We start from the raw sequence: 17,245 nt of genomic DNA on the forward strand, positions 1-17,245 counted from the left end.
ATTGTGTCTAACTATATTTGAAAAAAAAAAGAATTAAATTTTTTTTTTCGGCGCGACATTTGAAACAAAAAAAATTCAAAATTGGCGGGTGAGAGCTAAAAAAGCTAAAGAAGAAAAAGACATAAATGTTGATGATTAGTCGAACAACAAATTCACGTCTGTATCTATAAATGGCCGCCCCATCAATTTCTTCGTGAAAAAAAAAAAAGTCCCAAAAAATAAATGCGCCATGTAGACTATACGCAACAATTTGGGTGTTTAACGGCCAAACCACAAGACAACCATAGCAGTGGCGTACTAGTGTGTCTCTAACGTGATGCGGATGTCGGATGACATTTTGACTCTACACACACACACACAAGAAGAAAATGCCGGGCCAATTACTATACTAGATACCTGTGAAACAACCGGCGGGATATTCCACCTCTTCCAACCAACAACAAAATGGTCGAGATGATTGCACAGCAGCAGCAAACAAATAAAGCCAGCAGAGCCGAGCCGAGCGTGACGGATGTAATTCTCCGTCATCCGCGCGCCATGGTTACACATTTACACAATAACGCGAGAGCAGTTATAGAACATTTCTCCGCGCTCTGTCTATATAGTATAAATAAATACAGAATAAGAGAGAGAATCAAAGACTTTTATTTTATTTATTTTGGCCAGCGCCATTTTTATAATATTTTTTGGGACGGAAGAGCGACACACAAACAATAGGTGCTCATCAGCCTTATATTCTTATTTTTTTCCCCCCTTTTGTGTGACAGCCACAATTTTCCATCGTTAAAAAAATAAGAAAAAGTAGAAAAATCCAAAAAAGGAGGAAGTCGTCTCGTCGTCCCAGAAAAAGAAATATTAGACAAGTTCTCATTTTCACCTTGCCGCCCCATCGGCCCTTATTATATTTCCGCCGCCGCCGCCGTGTGTGTGTGTTGACAGCTGCCCAGCAGAAATTCGACCAAAAAAATAAAATAGCTTTTTAGTTTTTATTTTTATTTATTTTTCTTAATTATTGTATCAAAAATATTATATAGAGACGGGCAATGAAACTCGTATTATTATATTAGCGCTTTTTTTTCTTGGTCTTATATAATTGATATCCGGCGTCTAAATATATATCCCTGTAGACTCATCTATTAATCTACGAGGACCTCAGCACTCACTATAGAGAGACTATATTCCTTTTTGTGTGTGTCGTCGTTTATAATTACAAGAGTATAAGTCTAGTACCTTTGTGTGAGCGTCTGTAAATTATGTTTAATTCAATTAAGGCGTCGGTGGTGGTGTTGATGATGGCGGTGGCCGAGCTGACACAAACACACAAGAGACACCACCGCCAGCACACAGCCGACACGATCGACTCGTTACATAAAAGACGAAATGGAGCGGCTAATCCGAGTTGACGCGCCTATAGCCAAAAGGAGAATGAAGAAGAGGAGGACATTCCCCCCCTTTCTGGTACATATAGGGAGGGTGGACTTGTCAGTTGCGGCTTTTCGGGTCTCAAAACTATCGGATATAGATAATAGGTGTCAATCCTATTTAACGTCCAGCTCTGTCAACATCCTTTTCTTTTCTTCTCTCTCACCATTTTTTCCGATGATGAATAATAATATTCTATTCTTAGACACATATAGAACAAACGAGTCTCTATTATATAACCTAATATTTAATTGCAATTAACTATTATACGAGCTGCTGCTGCTGTATCTTATAATCTAAATGAAAAAGGGCAAGGGCGGTTAATCGAAACGGAGGAATTGAAATGGATCTGGATTTTCTCTTTGGCTCCTATCGATCCATCAGCATTAATCGCCCATGTGTCCGTCTGCTGCTGTGTGAAAAAAGAAAAGAAAAGAATAGGGGCATGTAGCTCGGCCAGTGTCCCTTATATAATAGTCTCAACTCTATCAAAGTTTCCCCGGAGAATTTTCACAGTGGGGTGAAGAAAACACCCCCCCCACCCTTACCACCCAGGCCAGCCAGCATCACACACTACACGCGACTTTTACTTTATATATATATCTCTCTCTCGTCCATCTATACGTTATAGATAATTAGCTTCCAAGACTGCATGGGCCCCCCTCTAACAATTTCCCTTTTTTCTTTTTTGCTCTCTCTTCATCAAGCCGGGCGCTTCTAATTGGATTTCGGGCTGGCCAGTCCAGCCCAGCATCCATTCTTATCTATATATCCTGATGCCCAGCAAACGAGAGTCTAGAAACTATATATATATGTGCCAGAGTGTTGTCCAGCAGAGCAGCGGACATTCGACACTCTCATATACTCTATCGTCTGTCTCAACTATATCCAGCAACCCCCAAAAGTCCATCGTGTATAGAACTGGGTGTGTGGTGATATCCCTCAGGTCTAACGCAATTCACAAAGGGCCCAGAGGTGGTGGAATAGAGCTGGGCTGGCCCGGCAGATCACACAAAACTATATATCTATTTTCTCCTTTTTTTTTCTTTTTCCGCAACAAGAGTGCGGATATCCTTTCATGTCATTCTATCCATTTCTGGATGGTGTGGTGGTGGCTGGCTGGCCGGCCGCAGAATTGCTTCTAGATAACTGCGCGCTGCGTCTCTTGTATATACGCACATTACAACAATCAACAGAATAAGGAGAGAAAGGGGATGATGATGATGATGTTGGTCGATGTAATAGGAAAGGCGCGTTGACCGGCTCCCGTCATCCCAGCAGGACGGCGGGCGCAGTCAGCCAGTCAGAAAAAAAAAACTCAAAACAATTTTTATTTCATTTTATTTTTGAATGAAAAGAGTCGCACAGATGCTAGGTTTATTATATATATCATTGTATAGGGACTTTCACGGGGCGACGATTCGATATAATGAGCCCGTGACTCTATGAATTCCTTCTATAATACCTATTTTTTTTTAAAATTGATTTCAATTCAAAATTCCCGGGTTTTTATTTTTTTTTATTTTCCGTCACCGTTTGTTTGTTTGTCGTTCAAACTCCCGGGCATTTTTTTGGTGATATTTTATTTGCTCGACTGGAGATGGAACGAAAAATTCCCGGGCAACAACTTATACCTTGACGTGTATGATGATGATGACGACACGATCCAACACAAATAATAATAATAAAAGAGCATCAGCTTATGGTCGCAGCAATTGTTTGTTATACTGGACCTTTTTTTAAAAAATTTCTGGATGATGATGAAGCTGGCCAGGAAGAGAAGCCTTTTGTGCGTTGCCATGGCGACACGCTTGGCCGACCGCGTCTGCCAGCAGCAGCAGCGGGGTGTTATGTACTGATGGTATAGACGGCCTTATAATATTTGTATAAATATACACAAGAGACGCGCACACAGCACAGCACAGCACGCGACGTTAATATTTGAATAATCGCCCTGCGTGTCAAGCGAGAGAGCCGGGCCAGGCCAGCGACACCACACGGCCATGGTATATGGCCAAGTATAATGTACACAAAAGCCCAGGGTGGCCAGCAGCAGCTCAGCAGCAGCGTATACACTACAGCAACAGTCAAAGAATCTGCTGTCGTCTGGAACTTACTGCTGGCTGGCCAAAGTTAAAAATATCTTCACTGTGTATATACAAGTCCTCCTGGGTATTTGGTTTGGGGGGGAAATCACAAAAATTTCACGATTTCACGACTGTAATTTTTAATGACGATGACCAAGTGAAAAATAAATTTTTTTGAAATTTTTTGGAAAAAAATAATTTTCGCGCCATTTTTGATTTTCTGGAAATTCCTTCACTTGGACGTGTAATATCGATCGATTCTTAATGGTGAGCTATTCAGAGGAGTTGGCTAATCAGGTTATTGTTGTGTAACGGGGTCACCCCGCGTATTATTATGTCCGCGTAATAATAATAGAAACCCCCCCGCCCACCGTATATATTATGAAACGTGCGGTAACACACTCGGCTATTGAAGCTCATTAACTCTCTACATACCCAGTCAAATCCAAATCAAAAGAACATCAAAATCGAAAATACAACAGCCGAGCGTTCCAGCCGATGATGTTGACCTTAAATGGCGTCGCCGTCACGTGACCGGTGAGTGTGACGGACTCTTCTTTGGCCATCAGCTGATATTTTCTTCTTCTTTTTGATTTCATTCCGGGCTGTTGTGTGTGTGTCGAGAAAAGAAGAAGTTGATCATCACCCAGAGAAAGAAAAAGAAATAAAAGAAATAAAGGAAAAACACTAAACCGTGTCCGCGTCTATATAGTAGACGAAGGGAGGAGGAAAAGTTAACGAGCCTTCAGTTGCCAGTCACGTCCGTCGTGTGACTGGCCCCCCTCCTCCTCCTTCCAATCCGCCCGCTAAATTAGCCGGAAGGAACACGAAGCTTTTTCTTTCTTTTTGCTTAGAGACGTAACAACAATTTCCCAGTGTATATCTACGAGCTTAACTATATATATATGTACGTAGAGTATAGTACGTGTAACATTTATTTATTCCATCACACCACCACCCTCGCAATACATATAGAGAGAGGGGGGGTCCTGCTGGACCGGACTGGCCGTCTGTCACTCAAAAGCAATTGTCTCCCTCTTTTGAGATGTGATCTGCTGTGTGTGTGTGTGCGTAACAGGCCGTGAATAACGAATCAGATCACACATAAACGAGCGACGTCTATATATAAATATCTAATCAACTGCTGCTGGCCAGCATCAGTCAAAAAGATCAACAATTAACTTTTTTGTTTTTCTCACAGGAACTTTTTTATTTTATTTTATTTTTTGGGCGGCCGGCTGATAGGAAAAGAGATGATTTAATTACATGTACAAAAGGGAAAATGTCTGTATGACATTATATGTGTAAACGTCTATATACTATATACTATCCCGGCAGATGCACTATTGTAATTATAGACACACGGTGCGTCTGCTGAGCTGAGACATAAGCGCGTAATTCATAATTTCCTAGCAGCAACGAAAGATATGTCGACCTGTCCAGCACAGACTTTCGCCCGGTTGGCGTCTTTATATGTATGAATGCGTATGCACTCTGTCATTATCTGCTGTATGACTTTATTATAGTCGAGAAAGGAATAATGATTTTAAAATATTCAATCGATGTCGATTGGATGCGGATGCGGAAGGACATTTTTTGGCGCTAAATTTGAATCTTGTATCAACGTAGGAAGATGGAGCGTAACATTGGAAATTCTACTAATGAACTTAAAATGATAAGATTTAACTATTTTTTGAAAATAGGAATTAGTAACCAGGTATATAGTGAAATTATTTTGGAAGTTGTAAGAGTTTATTAGGTACCGTTTTCATCACAATTCTACAGACTGTGAATCATTTACATTTCGAAACGATATCCAATTTTTAAGATGTTGTATTAATGTATTATGACTATTATCCAAATTTTTACTTTGATCTTGTCAATTTTGAATTATATCGATAATCGATATCTTAATTGCATGGCTAATTACAAGATTAGTGTCGTCTGCTTTAATTTGGTTCACCATTTTCGTAAAGTAAAAGACTCAAAGTTTAAGATTACAAATAAAAAAGAAAACGATCCCTATTTTGGAAACGTGCACGTGGCTGCACGAATAATAAGGTAACAAATAAAATTACAAAAATGTGCTCGTCGTGTGTGAACAATGAAAATGTGGTCGTGGTGTTGCTGCTCTCCATGCTCGCCACACCATGCTGTTTGGCAGGTGAATAAAACTAAAAGAGTACAAACACAGTGAATATGGGAGTTTAAATAGGAGAGGTGAACCTGTTCCAAACCTGTAAAATGTTAGTTCCTGGACTATAGCATTTATCATGTAAGACCCCTGTCGATGTGTGGCAGTTTGTTTGCACTACATAACCTTTTCCTTTGTGCAGATTTCAGGCCTAAGCCATCACAATATAAAGATATGCCAGTTTCGCTTTTGCTGGCATTGACCTGTCATCTACAACAATATCAGCATCATCGCTTGGGTAATGATTTTCATTACTTTTTATTCTTGTGACCTGCTATGTATTTAATGATGCATGACTGGCACAAATGCATAATTCTCATGTTTATGAACAATTAGGGTATACCCACTCACTCATTTTCCACTTTTCATTACTTGTTGTTTTTGTCAGTATTTTTCCGTAAACCCAGTTTTCATTTCTCATTTAGATAAACAACATCCCAATTGGTTGGAGAAACTGCCAATGTTACGGATCTATTCTTCTTGAAATGTCATCGAGTACGTATTCACAAGGACACCCTTTTCCTATACCGCCTGGTGGATTCAACGTTTCGACATCCGGGTGGAGCAACCGGAGCAACTGTGGATGCCTGGCCGTATTTCTCAGGCTAAAAGGTAGGAAAAACTTATCTCTATTCTTCCTGTTCGAATGTTTGGTGGCGTTGATTATCAATCGTTACGGAGTACGTTTATTCCTGAGCTAGACGGTTGACTGCATCTGTTTTCACTTGGCATTTTTATTGACTCAGTTAGGGTTCATTAAATAATAACTCATTTGTAGAACGACTAGAGATCAGGCTTGTTTTTGTACCTCACAAACTTTGTCTATTGGGTTTTTCTTTTAAAAAAGTGAAACTAGAAAATTGTACGACCAAAAGGGACCTGCCACCACACCGGCATTTACGAATCATTTTTCCAACACGATCAAATTTGAAGTTTTACACGATTCTTTCTTATTATCCTCGCCAGGCTCATTTAGTCAAATACCTGCGCCGCATAGCGGTAACCATAGCCAGACCAGAAGTCATTATAAACGTGTCAGATCAAGTTAGCAAAGAGCTAAACCCAGTAGAAAAATAATAAATTTCCCCCTTATAGGCCTATCGTGTAACACACCTGCTGTTGCCACCACAATCAACGAAATCAATTTTTTGGCGCTAAATTCAAATTCCTATTTTTTCCTTTTTTTTAAAAATAATAATAAAAAAAATCACAACCAAATAATAGTAATAAAAAGAAGAAGTTGACTATACAGAGAAGGGAACTAAAAAATAAAAATCGTGCAGTTCGCTATATAACCAGTGCCCAGCCCCACAGCCTGGCCACTTATTCTCTCCAGCTGCTGGGCTGCTGGCAGCTTTGTGTGTGGCCCCAGCGCGTGCTGCTGCAGAGTCTCTTTAAAATAAAAAAAAACTGTTTTTTCCTTATTTTTTCTTCTAATATTCTCTTTTTTTTTTAATTTTCGCGTGAATGTTTATATATACACAAGCATTTTCTATCCTGGGGGGGAAAAAAGAAATAAGGGGGACGTCGTCGCCCGAGGGAGAGAGAGACGCGAAGTAAAAGAGACGTTGTTTTGTTTTTCACGCGGCTGTTGAAAATCACATTTTTGTTATTCCAAACGGGGGGAAAAAAATATTTTTGGAACGCGTGACAGTTTTTTCTTTTTGCTATTGACGTCGTGATTTCGCCCAGGGTCCGTTTTGAAAATTTTTTAAAGCGCGAAATTTGAATTTTCAAAAATTTGATTTTCGACAGAGAAATTGTCGATTTCAAGTTGTGTCATCGTGTTCGATGGAAGACGTAAGACTTGTGTGTGCTATACAGAGGTCTATGTACACGTAAGAAAAATAAAGGAAGAAGCACAGCACATCTGGTCTTTTTCTCGACTCCCGCCGGTCCTCCTCCTTTTTTTTGTTGTTTGCGTTTGGGGTCGCCATGAGAGTTTTTGAAAAAAAGGACCCAAAAATGAAAAGGCGGGGGGGAATAGAGCGATCCCGGCGACCGTAAGAAACGACGACGTACGACGACGACGACGTCCATTCCGATAAATATATAAACAAAACAAAACAAAATATATAGACCCATTTTTTCCTTCTCCTTCTTCTTCTTCTTCCCTTCGGGTGTCTCGGCGAGGGACGAAAGAGACAAACAAAAGACAAACGACGACTGCCTTGGCATACACACACACGTTAAAATTAAAAAAGAGAGAAATGTCTAAAATTATCGTGAAAATGTGTGTGTGTGTGCCGATGGTTCATGTTGACTGCTCCGGGGTGGGCCCCTTGCTGATGATGAAACCGGTCGACCCATCCATCCATCCGTACCCGGTAAAAAAAAAAGGGGGGGGGGGAGTAAGCTCTATAGAGCTGTGCATCATCATCAGCCAAAGGACGGAATATAAGGAAAAGCAGGAGCAGCACGAGCGGCTAGCTCTCGTCGCTCACTCTCCTTTTTTGCGCTCTGTCAATAAACAAGACGCGGAAAAATGGTGGCCAGGGTCTTCTCCTCGTTCATTTCGTTTCTCGTCGTCTTGTCGTCCAAATTTCTTCTTCTTCTTCTTCTTAGACTAAGACGCTCGGCTGCTGTCTCTCATCTTTTTTTACGTCTCTTGACAAACAAGAAGGGAATTTCATCAACGAAAAAAGAAGCGCCCCGTTTTTCTCTCTCTTGCGTGTGTGTGTGTGTGTCTTATAACATCAACACGATTCGGGCCCCAGCTAGAGCCTGGAGCCAAGAGAAAAAAAAAGGGAAGATTTATTGATTGAATTAAAAAAGATAAATCGTAAAAAAACAAGGAAATTGAATTCTTTTTTTGGGTGAAGACCAAAGTCAATGGAAATAGTAGCGGGGTGCTGTAGGCTGCCGTAAAATGGAAAAACATATCTTTGACTATGCAAATCTGTGCCACACACACGCGGATTATTACCCAATGGATTTATAAATAGCCAAAGTGAAAATAAGAATCAAAAATAAAAAAAAAAACCTTGAAATAATTCACGGAATCAAACGAGGAAGAAACATCAAAACGTATATTATTACGTCATTTATCACCAGTCTTATTTTTGTATTATTTATTTCAAATAAATCGGCGGGAAAATTCGAAAAATAACTTTATTTAAAAAAAAAACTAGACGTGAAATTTCCGCAACAATTAAAAGCCTGAAAAATAGTAGGAAGAAATCAAAGTGTAACATTTTCGAAAATAAAAATAAAACACGGAGAGCGGCAACTGTCTTAAGAGAGATGAGCCATAAAACCCCCCTCCACTTGAAAATGGTTACGCGGGTGGTCACCTGTGTGTGAAAATAGTGGTCAAAGTTGAGGAAAAAGAAATGGTGTGGGGGGGAGACTTAACAAATCTTGAAAACACCCCAAAAAGACCGCGAATGTATATGCTAGTACATATAAAAATTCACCCCTATATAACAGGTGCTTTGGTGATAACACACGGGAGATGCTGCGAGGGGTGAAAAGGGTCTTTTGCTTGGGGAGAATCTTTTTTAGATTTTTTCCCAGAGGAAAAATAAAACATTTCCGTGATCATCATCAACAAACGAAAGTTTTTATTCAGAAAGAAAATGTGTAGAGGGCGTCATTTTCATTAAAATAGTCCAAGAATTTTATTTCATTTTCCTCCCAAAAAAAAACCCCAAAAAAATGTTTCACGACCTTTTCGGAATAACACGGTCGTGTGTCTAAGAAAAAAACAAAATATAAAATTAAAAAAAGGAAAAAAAAGAGCCGAGAGAAGTGGGCGGGAGTGGACCTGTCGTCTACGGCGAGATGAATGGCTTCCCCCAGAAGAAGAATAAAAAGCAACTTCTTTTCTTTTCTTTTCTTTTTTAATATACTCTCTCTCTTCTATCCCTATATAACTCAGTCACCTTTAGTTCTTCCTCAACTATCCCAAAGGTTCTTTAGTTTTCCCCGACACACCACCACAGTTTAGAATTTAAAATAAAAAGGAGAAACTCTCTAATAAAAATAAAATTCAAAAAACAAAAGCGCATTGGATTTTGGCGGAGGATCTTTCAAAAGGGGATAAATGGTGTCCCTTTTCGTTAACCGCTAGAAACCATCGGCCATTTCAATCAAAAATATATACAGGACCCATTTCACGTTTTTCATGTTAATCGGAGAATTCCCCATACATTGATATACATGATACACTTATTATACATTTGATCGATGTGCTCCGTGATAATTAGAAGTTCGGGAATTTCTTTTTTCTTCCTTTACCCGTCCACCTGCGCTGAAATAGTTTTGTAGTGTGTGTCGCATTTTAAATCATCCGATATATATTTATTCTTTTCTCTTTTTTCTTTCCTTCTTGGAGATGTGTTACTGTCGACCTGATCACCGCTGCTGCTGCCAGCATCACCGGGGTTATTATTATTATTATTATTTATATTTCCCGCCCGATGAATAATTCATTTTTCTTCTTCTATTTTTTGTGTCTGTGGTTGTGTTGGCCTTAGTCGGCATATCTCAGTCGGACTCGGGAGCTCACTGCAGCCGTGATGATGGTGTGTCTATGTAAATGAGAAAAGAAGTTGTATATCTCTCTCGTCGTCCCTTCTCGCTGTGTGACCCCGGTGGAGAGAGAGAACGAAAGGAAAGAAAGAAAGAAAAAAAGGAATAATAATAATAAAAAAAAGGGCCAACGGAATGGACGGGGTTGCACACGCGCGAGCGATATATAGTGCCGACAGTCCAGCACACAACAAGAAAACCGTGAATGTAAGGAAAGAAAAAAGGGCGCAACACGGATCCGCCAGGGGGTCCGCTCCTCTTTTGTTTTCTTATTACAATAAAAAAATGAAAATAAAAAAAACTAATATTTTCTTTTTGGGGGGAAATTCAAATTACGCGCTTCTTTTTTTTCTCTCTAAGTTTGAAATCGCATCAAACACAATTTCTTACCACCTTCGATAAATCAATCGATACAAAGTGGATTTAGATTACGTGGTAAATTGCGATCAAATTTCATTATTTCCCCGGTAGAATCAAATTACATTATTTTACACAAAATCACAAAGAGATATTAGTCGAATTTTTAAAAACCGATGAAGATGTACAAGCGGTGAGAGCGGCTTTTGACCAGGAATTTTATTTTTCCACAATTTTAATTTTTCTAAAAAAAGTGTTGTTTGTAATAAGGGCTGATTTCCCACGCCCACGCCACACTCTTGAGCCTTAAAAGCGGCTCGCTCTTCTTCTTTTAAATGCAAGGTTATTATATTATTAGTTTGAGTTATTTCTGGTAAACGGAGCTAGGAGAGATAATAACTCGGTTTCAAATTGGGTCCGTGTTGGCTGTTATTTTCTTATAGGCAGATGATAGGAAGGGGAGTCCTGCTGCGCCTCTTATCTCTCTCTCTCTGGAAAAATGTTATTTCGCGTGGTTTGTCTTCATTTCAAAAACATCATCAGCCATTTGAGACCACATCCCATAAAGACGTCATCAAAGACGATACGATTACACGAATAAAATCGCCGATCGGTTCAATTTACCGCGATAAACCTTCATCTCAATTTTTGAATCCAATCGTGTGTGCTGCTGCGTTGCTTAATGAACAACTAAATCACCGAGGACAGTCCAAAAGAATCGAGTCAAATCTGATTTTATTTTCCTTTTAATTTTTTTGTAAGTTAAAGAAAAATATATTTTCAGAGAGGGGACGAAAGGTAATAATAATATACGACTGTGCGGCGCCATATCGTAAGAGTTATAGCGACAGATCGACCCCAAACAAAACATGTATAAACCTCTGAAAACGCGCGGACACACAACCCCCAGAAAAATAATAATATTTTGGGCCCTTCTTCTTGTTTTCACCCCCTTCCATACCACCACCACCCGTCGACATTTCGATTCCGTCCGGATGGATCATCATATCCACAAAAACCCCCGATAGATCTTATTCCAGACCGACCGGTCCTAAATGGGGCTGGCTGTGCTATTGGCTCGAGCAACAGCACAATAATGTGTATTATAATATTAGACCCTTTTTTCTTCTTCTTAGCTTTTTGTCTTTCACTCGTTAAAAAATGTTTTTTCTTCTTCTTCTTGTTGGGGATGGCGAGCGGTGGTCAGACTTGACCCCAACTTTTTCTTCTTTTTGGGGCCTTTCAATCATTATAAAAAACTGTGAAAAAAAGAAGAAAATGTTGAAGGGCCTATGCGTTTTTATAGGCCGACCAAATCGTTAAGATGATTTCCCCCCTCCTTTTCGCCAGTTAATTGCCTACGGTCCTTTAATTTTCTTCCTGGTCAAAAAAATAAAATAAAAAAAAATACCAGATAATGAAAAATTGGGTCTCCGATATTTAGCCCAGACACGCCAAACATTCTTTTCGTTTTTTTCAAATGAATCGCGTCATCTTTTTTTTTAAATCAAAAATAAACGCGGAAAATTTTTCAAACAAAATTTCGATTAGATTTAAGAAATCCAGACGCGGATGAATATTCAAAGCACAAAAAATTAAAGTCCAAAAAGAAACATTTTCTATCTAAGAAGAACATGTAGAAGCTGATTCGATGACGGATGACCCTGTCATTAGATGGAAAAAGAAGAAGGGGGTCTCCTACAAGAGTAGAGACTAGAGAGAGAGTCGAATCAATCGTAATATAACAACAGCAGCCAGGAACAACAACAACCCAACAACAACAGCCCGGATGATGATGATGATGAAACTTTGGTCTTTTTTCCTTCTCTTCTCTTCTATATTTTATCCATTTTCGTGATGTCCCTGTGTGTGTGTGTGGATTATTAAAGGAGCGCGCGCGCATTTCATATCATAAAATATATAAGAAAGGACGAGCCCCTGTATCGGCGGCCATGATCACGACCCAGGGGGAACACACACCGGCCATGTTGTTGCGCTCGGTTCGATCGAGGAAAAAAAGAGACAGGGGCCATCACGCCCGCACGACAAAACCATCAACTCCGCCCATTTTTTCTTCTTCTTCCTTCTCTGTTTATCTTTTTTGAACCTAACATTTTATTGACATCATCTTTGATTCGATTTTCATCTCCACAAAAAATTCAGCGCGAAAATTCAAATCGCCATTTTTTTGAAATTTTTTGTCAAATTTAAAAATCCCAAAAATGTTGCCGCCCTTTATTTTCAAAAAAATGATACACATAATGAGATTCCAATAAAGGGCAAGTTGAAATACATCCAGGGAGGAGTGCGCATAGGTAATTCAGAGACCCGAAAAGGTTGCTCACAGATATAAATGTATATATATTCCCGATACTTGTTGGACTGAACACCTTATGTGTGTGTGTGCTGCGCCGCTAGAGCTCGCGGAGAGAGACATGTAATGGGTCAGTGGCGGCTGGCGAACCTCCTAGAAGAAGAAGAAGAAGGAAGAAAAAAAAACAGATGATGATGATGATGAAGAATGCTGGTAGCTGAAGGGCATACACCCATTTCGCCTTCCTATTTTTGTCGGGTGGGTGGGTTGGTTTGAGAGAGAGCGGGCGGCTGTATGCTGTGGCTTGCGCTCGATCTGATTAGCATAGATAATGCCAGGTTGACGCCGCTGCCGCCGCCGCCGCTGCTACGAGTCTCCTCTCGTGTACACACGTACACATTTTCCGCCGCGCGCATAATTCTGGAAATATTATTATATTAAAAAAAAAGCGTCGTGACACATAACACGAACGAATCCGCCTATAGCGCGCGAGCTGCACAGAGAGCGTGCCCGCGCTTCATTTGAATAACAATCAGTTTGAACTTCTTTTCTTTTTTATCTTGGAGAACATTATATAACAAAAGCGATTTAGGGAATTAAAGTCGGCGCAAAATATACTGTACTAGACTACCTGGGTTGGTCACTTGCGACATGTGTTTACGAGAGATGGCGTGATCATAGGGATAGTTTTGAATTCTATTTTTATTTACTGGACATCATCAACTCAATTTTTAAATTTTATTTTATTTTTTTGTGTAACGAAAAGAAAAGAGAAAAAAAGAGACTTTGTATATTTTTTTGGGTAATGGCGCCATGTCCGCCATCCATCAAAAAGTGGCGCGTAGATTTGAACGTGTCAGCGCCACCAGTCGCGCGGCAAAGTCATCAGCGCGCCATTGAAAATCAAGGGAATAAAACATCACCGGCGCTGGTGTATACTATCTAATATTGAAATGAGCTGCCGTGTACATTATATATCGATGAATAATGTTAAATTATTCCCTTTCGCACGTCCCGTCCCATCACAAAGACCTTCCGTAAAATGTTGAAATTATAACCACAAACTCGAATCAAAGGGGGGATAATATTTTATGGACAATAAAATGGGCGCGCGGGCGCGTTATTCGAATTCGACTCAAGTTTTAAAGCGACTATTTAGCTTGCTATTTAGCGTCTAGAGGTGGAAACGGGACACTGGCAAAAGAGTTTGGCTCGTCGTATTATCTCTCTGTTAGGCTAATGGCTAATTATGCATATACGACGCAGGGCGAGGAGAGAGCCCGGGTCCTCCTCTTTTTAGTTTTCATCATCGAATTATTATTTTGGAATTCCCGCGCGTGTTTCAAATTCTGTCTGATGTTCTTTTTGTGTGTGTCTAACTGGGACCCATCGTCTCATCATCATCGTCTGTGTGTGTGTGTGGCACTTCAAAAAGGGCGAGGCCGTATCGGAGATAGCGGGCTGCCTATTTGCATGTCCGTATGCAAATGGGGGCTCCGCAGAGAGAGAGGGGGGGGGGGGGAGAAACGAGAGTATAAAGAGAGTATCAAAAGGTTTACCAAGCTCGGCTTTGACAGCCTCTCCGAATGCAGCAAGAAAAGAGGCCTTTTATAATTGAGATTACGCGGGCGGGCGGGCGGCATCCCGGGTCAAAGATTTTCCCTTTTCGGCCTTCTGGCGGGCGGCTCTTGGTTGTGTGCACTGCCATAGAAGATCGTCATTTGCAACTCATTGACGGCTGCCACTTGGAATATTATTAGTTCACTGACAATGTGGAGAGGCAAGTCTTTGTGATGTCTCTGAAACCGACACTCGTATTCAAATCCTATAGGAGTGGAGTATAGTTACTAGTTAGTAAGTTTTTTTATTTTTCGAGTTGAACCATTTTTCAATCGATTTCGAATTTCTGACGTAATCGCTCGCACCATCTGACGGCGAGAGGAGGAAATACGTTGGAAATTATTCTATGACAGGCCAGCATGGAACAACAACAACAACACCGGCTGGACGATCATGGACAGATTTTTGTCTATTTTCCGATTATTCCAACGAAGAAATCTGGGCTCATTTATGGTGTCGTGAAACCCAACGAGAGTTATTATAATTGCTTGAATGTGTACGTCGTTTCTTTCGAGGAAGATGCCGTTCACCAGTTTGAGCCGATCGGCACATGGAACACTGAAGATAATTCAAGTCGAAACAAATCTCCATACTGGATTAATTTGATAACAGAAAATCACCACCCTAAAATAGAAAGTGCTGTTGTTGCTGGTGTTCATGTTCCCATGTCACAAGCTTTGTTGGTTCTCTACGATGAAAGTTTCCTGCAGTCTGAAATTTTGGAACGGAATGAAGACTGGAAGAATTCAAAGTGCCTTTGTGAACTAGGTAGTCTCCTTAGATTGAGTCACAACATTGGTGTCAAACGGGAAGAAGTTAGCCACCAACAGATCACAGAATCTGTCTTCAACCACTCCAAGGTTGTCCTCCAGCTACGACAGAGAGCACTTCAATGGAGAGCCTGGAGATCATGTCGGTCAGAGTTGATCTCCACCAACCTATTGTTGATGATGCTCATCGACCTGTTTCTTGGGTTTTGCTTTGTCAGAATGTTTCATTCCCTTGGTGGAGCCAATGAAGTTTTGGAAATGTTTCTTGAATCAGTCAAAGTATTTTTTTTTTTGTGTTTTTTCTTGTGTTTTATTTATTAATTTATATCAAATTGATATGCAGGTTATTGCTGACAATCTTCAGCTGCTCATTGAATGGCTAATGGGTGTTCCTGTTGGACTGAAACTCAACAGACCTCTGTCCACTGTACTGGGCAAGTTCTTTCTCTACCATCTCTACTTGTGGAAAACATATATAGGTAACTATCGAAAACAGTAAAACACAAAATTAACACCTCATTATATTTCTTTATTACCAAACAGATATCATCAAGCCTATTGTGTCCACCATCATATTTATTTCATCGACTGTTGGCCTAATTGGGCTTTCATTCCAGATGGCCCTTTTAAGTGACTTGATCACAATGGCCTCACTTCACTGCTACTGTTTCTATGTCTATGCAACCAGGTACTACCATTCCAGTTTTAAAATAGTTTGTGTATTTTTTTTTAATAACCTATTTTTCATTTTGTGTCGATCAATTCTAGATTATACGGTATTACTCTCCACGGACTTGGGTCGACACTGCGAATGTTTGGCGGACGTAAATGGAACCCATTGCGCTCACGATACGACTCGGGTGATTTTTCGTGGGATCAGCTCTGTGTCGGCATGTTCATCTTCTCAAGTTTGCTTCTACTTCTGCCAACCCTTCTAGTCTATTACGTCGTTTTTCTTGCGGTACGACATATTACCTTAGCATTGTACTGCAGTCTCATTATTCCATTAAATCCCTTTTAATGTAATTACAGTTGCGACTCTGTGTACTGTTTCTTCAAGGAACACTCAGACGACTTATTTGGATAATCAATAGTCTACCTAGCTATTCGTTGTTACTCTGGATTCTCGGATCACCATCGTTGGCCGGTAAATCGAATTTTTCAAAATATTTGTATTTGGTTAATAAACTGAACATCTTTCATTTACAGGCGACGTCCTATTCGAAGTAATTCCTGGCAGAGATTCCACACTGAAACTAGTCTGGACTAAGTTGCCGCTAATGGAAAGCATGCGGCGCTCGCTCAATCCATCCGCCCCGGAATATCCTGGTGTCAATTGGGCCAAGCGACTGAATGAAATGGTTTCAGGTGACTTGATTTATCCTATATAAGAAAATGTGCTCGAAACGAAAGAATCCCAGAAAAGGATTTCCTCAAAAGACGTCGTGAGACTTGACCTAGAATTTATTTATGAAGAACGGTATTTCATTCTTGACTTGTTGTTGTAACTTTTCTTTTCTATCTATCGCGGTAACAACAATAGGGAATGATATAGCATTCTTTAAAAATAGCTACCTTTGGCATTAAGCAAACAATATGGCTGGACTTGTTTGTTTTAACAATTAATAAATCCATATGATCCCCATGAATTTCAGTTTATCGTTAAAAAATTCGTCAAATATTAGCACTGGCGCTGTTGATTTCTGTGTTTCTTCTCGGCGTCGCTAAGTCCGTGTTAAGCTGCGTAGCTTTATCCTGTCTTATAGTGTTCACAATCGCAATTGTCTCATGCATCATTAAATTATCTGTGGAAGAGCCAGACAGTGATTGAGTCATGAAGTTCAATCAGAGGCTAGAGTTGTGCAGTCGCTTTTACGTCAATCACACGGTAGCCAAGTCGTCCGTTTGTCAAGGAATTAATGTTTCAAGTATTGTTTACTATAGGGGA

General features: G+C 40.1%; 1 protein-coding gene and 1 long non-coding RNA gene across 2 annotated transcripts; both read left to right on the forward strand.

Moving 5' to 3' along the window:
* The first annotated feature begins 6,133 nt into the window (after positions 1-6,133).
* LOC124197372 lies at positions 6,134-10,553 on the forward strand. Its single transcript, XR_006876115.1, has 3 exons — positions 6,134-6,315; positions 10,040-10,088; positions 10,182-10,553. It is a non-coding gene; the product is annotated as an uncharacterized LOC124197372 (long non-coding RNA).
* Positions 10,554-14,855: 4,302 nt separating this feature from the next.
* LOC124197374 (phosphatidylinositol N-acetylglucosaminyltransferase subunit Q-like) lies at positions 14,856-16,709 on the forward strand. Its single transcript, XM_046592814.1, has 6 exons — positions 14,856-15,576; positions 15,641-15,776; positions 15,841-15,985; positions 16,066-16,258; positions 16,330-16,444; positions 16,507-16,709. Exons 1-6 carry the CDS (start codon positions 14,887-14,889, stop codon positions 16,686-16,688), a joined length of 1,461 nt encoding a protein of 486 aa, XP_046448770.1. The 5' UTR covers positions 14,856-14,886; the 3' UTR covers positions 16,689-16,709.
* The last annotated feature ends 536 nt before the right edge of the window (positions 16,710-17,245 follow it).

The sequence above is a fragment of the Daphnia pulex genome, chromosome 7 (assembly GCF_021134715.1).
Source record: "Daphnia pulex isolate KAP4 chromosome 7, ASM2113471v1".
Classification (NCBI taxonomy): Eukaryota; Metazoa; Arthropoda; class Branchiopoda; order Diplostraca; family Daphniidae; genus Daphnia; species Daphnia pulex.

Excerpts from the sequence above, each read along its gene's own strand:
- LOC124197374 (XM_046592814.1), top strand. The coding sequence starts at position 14,887 with ATGGAACAACAACAACAACACCGGCTGGACGATCATGGACAGATTTTT. Across the intron at positions 15,777-15,840 it reads CTTGTGGAAAACATATATAG|ATATCATCAAGCCTATTGTG; the intron begins GTAACTATCGAA and ends ATTACCAAACAG. Across the intron at positions 16,445-16,506 it reads CGGATCACCATCGTTGGCCG|GCGACGTCCTATTCGAAGTA; the intron begins GTAAATCGAATT and ends TTTCATTTACAG.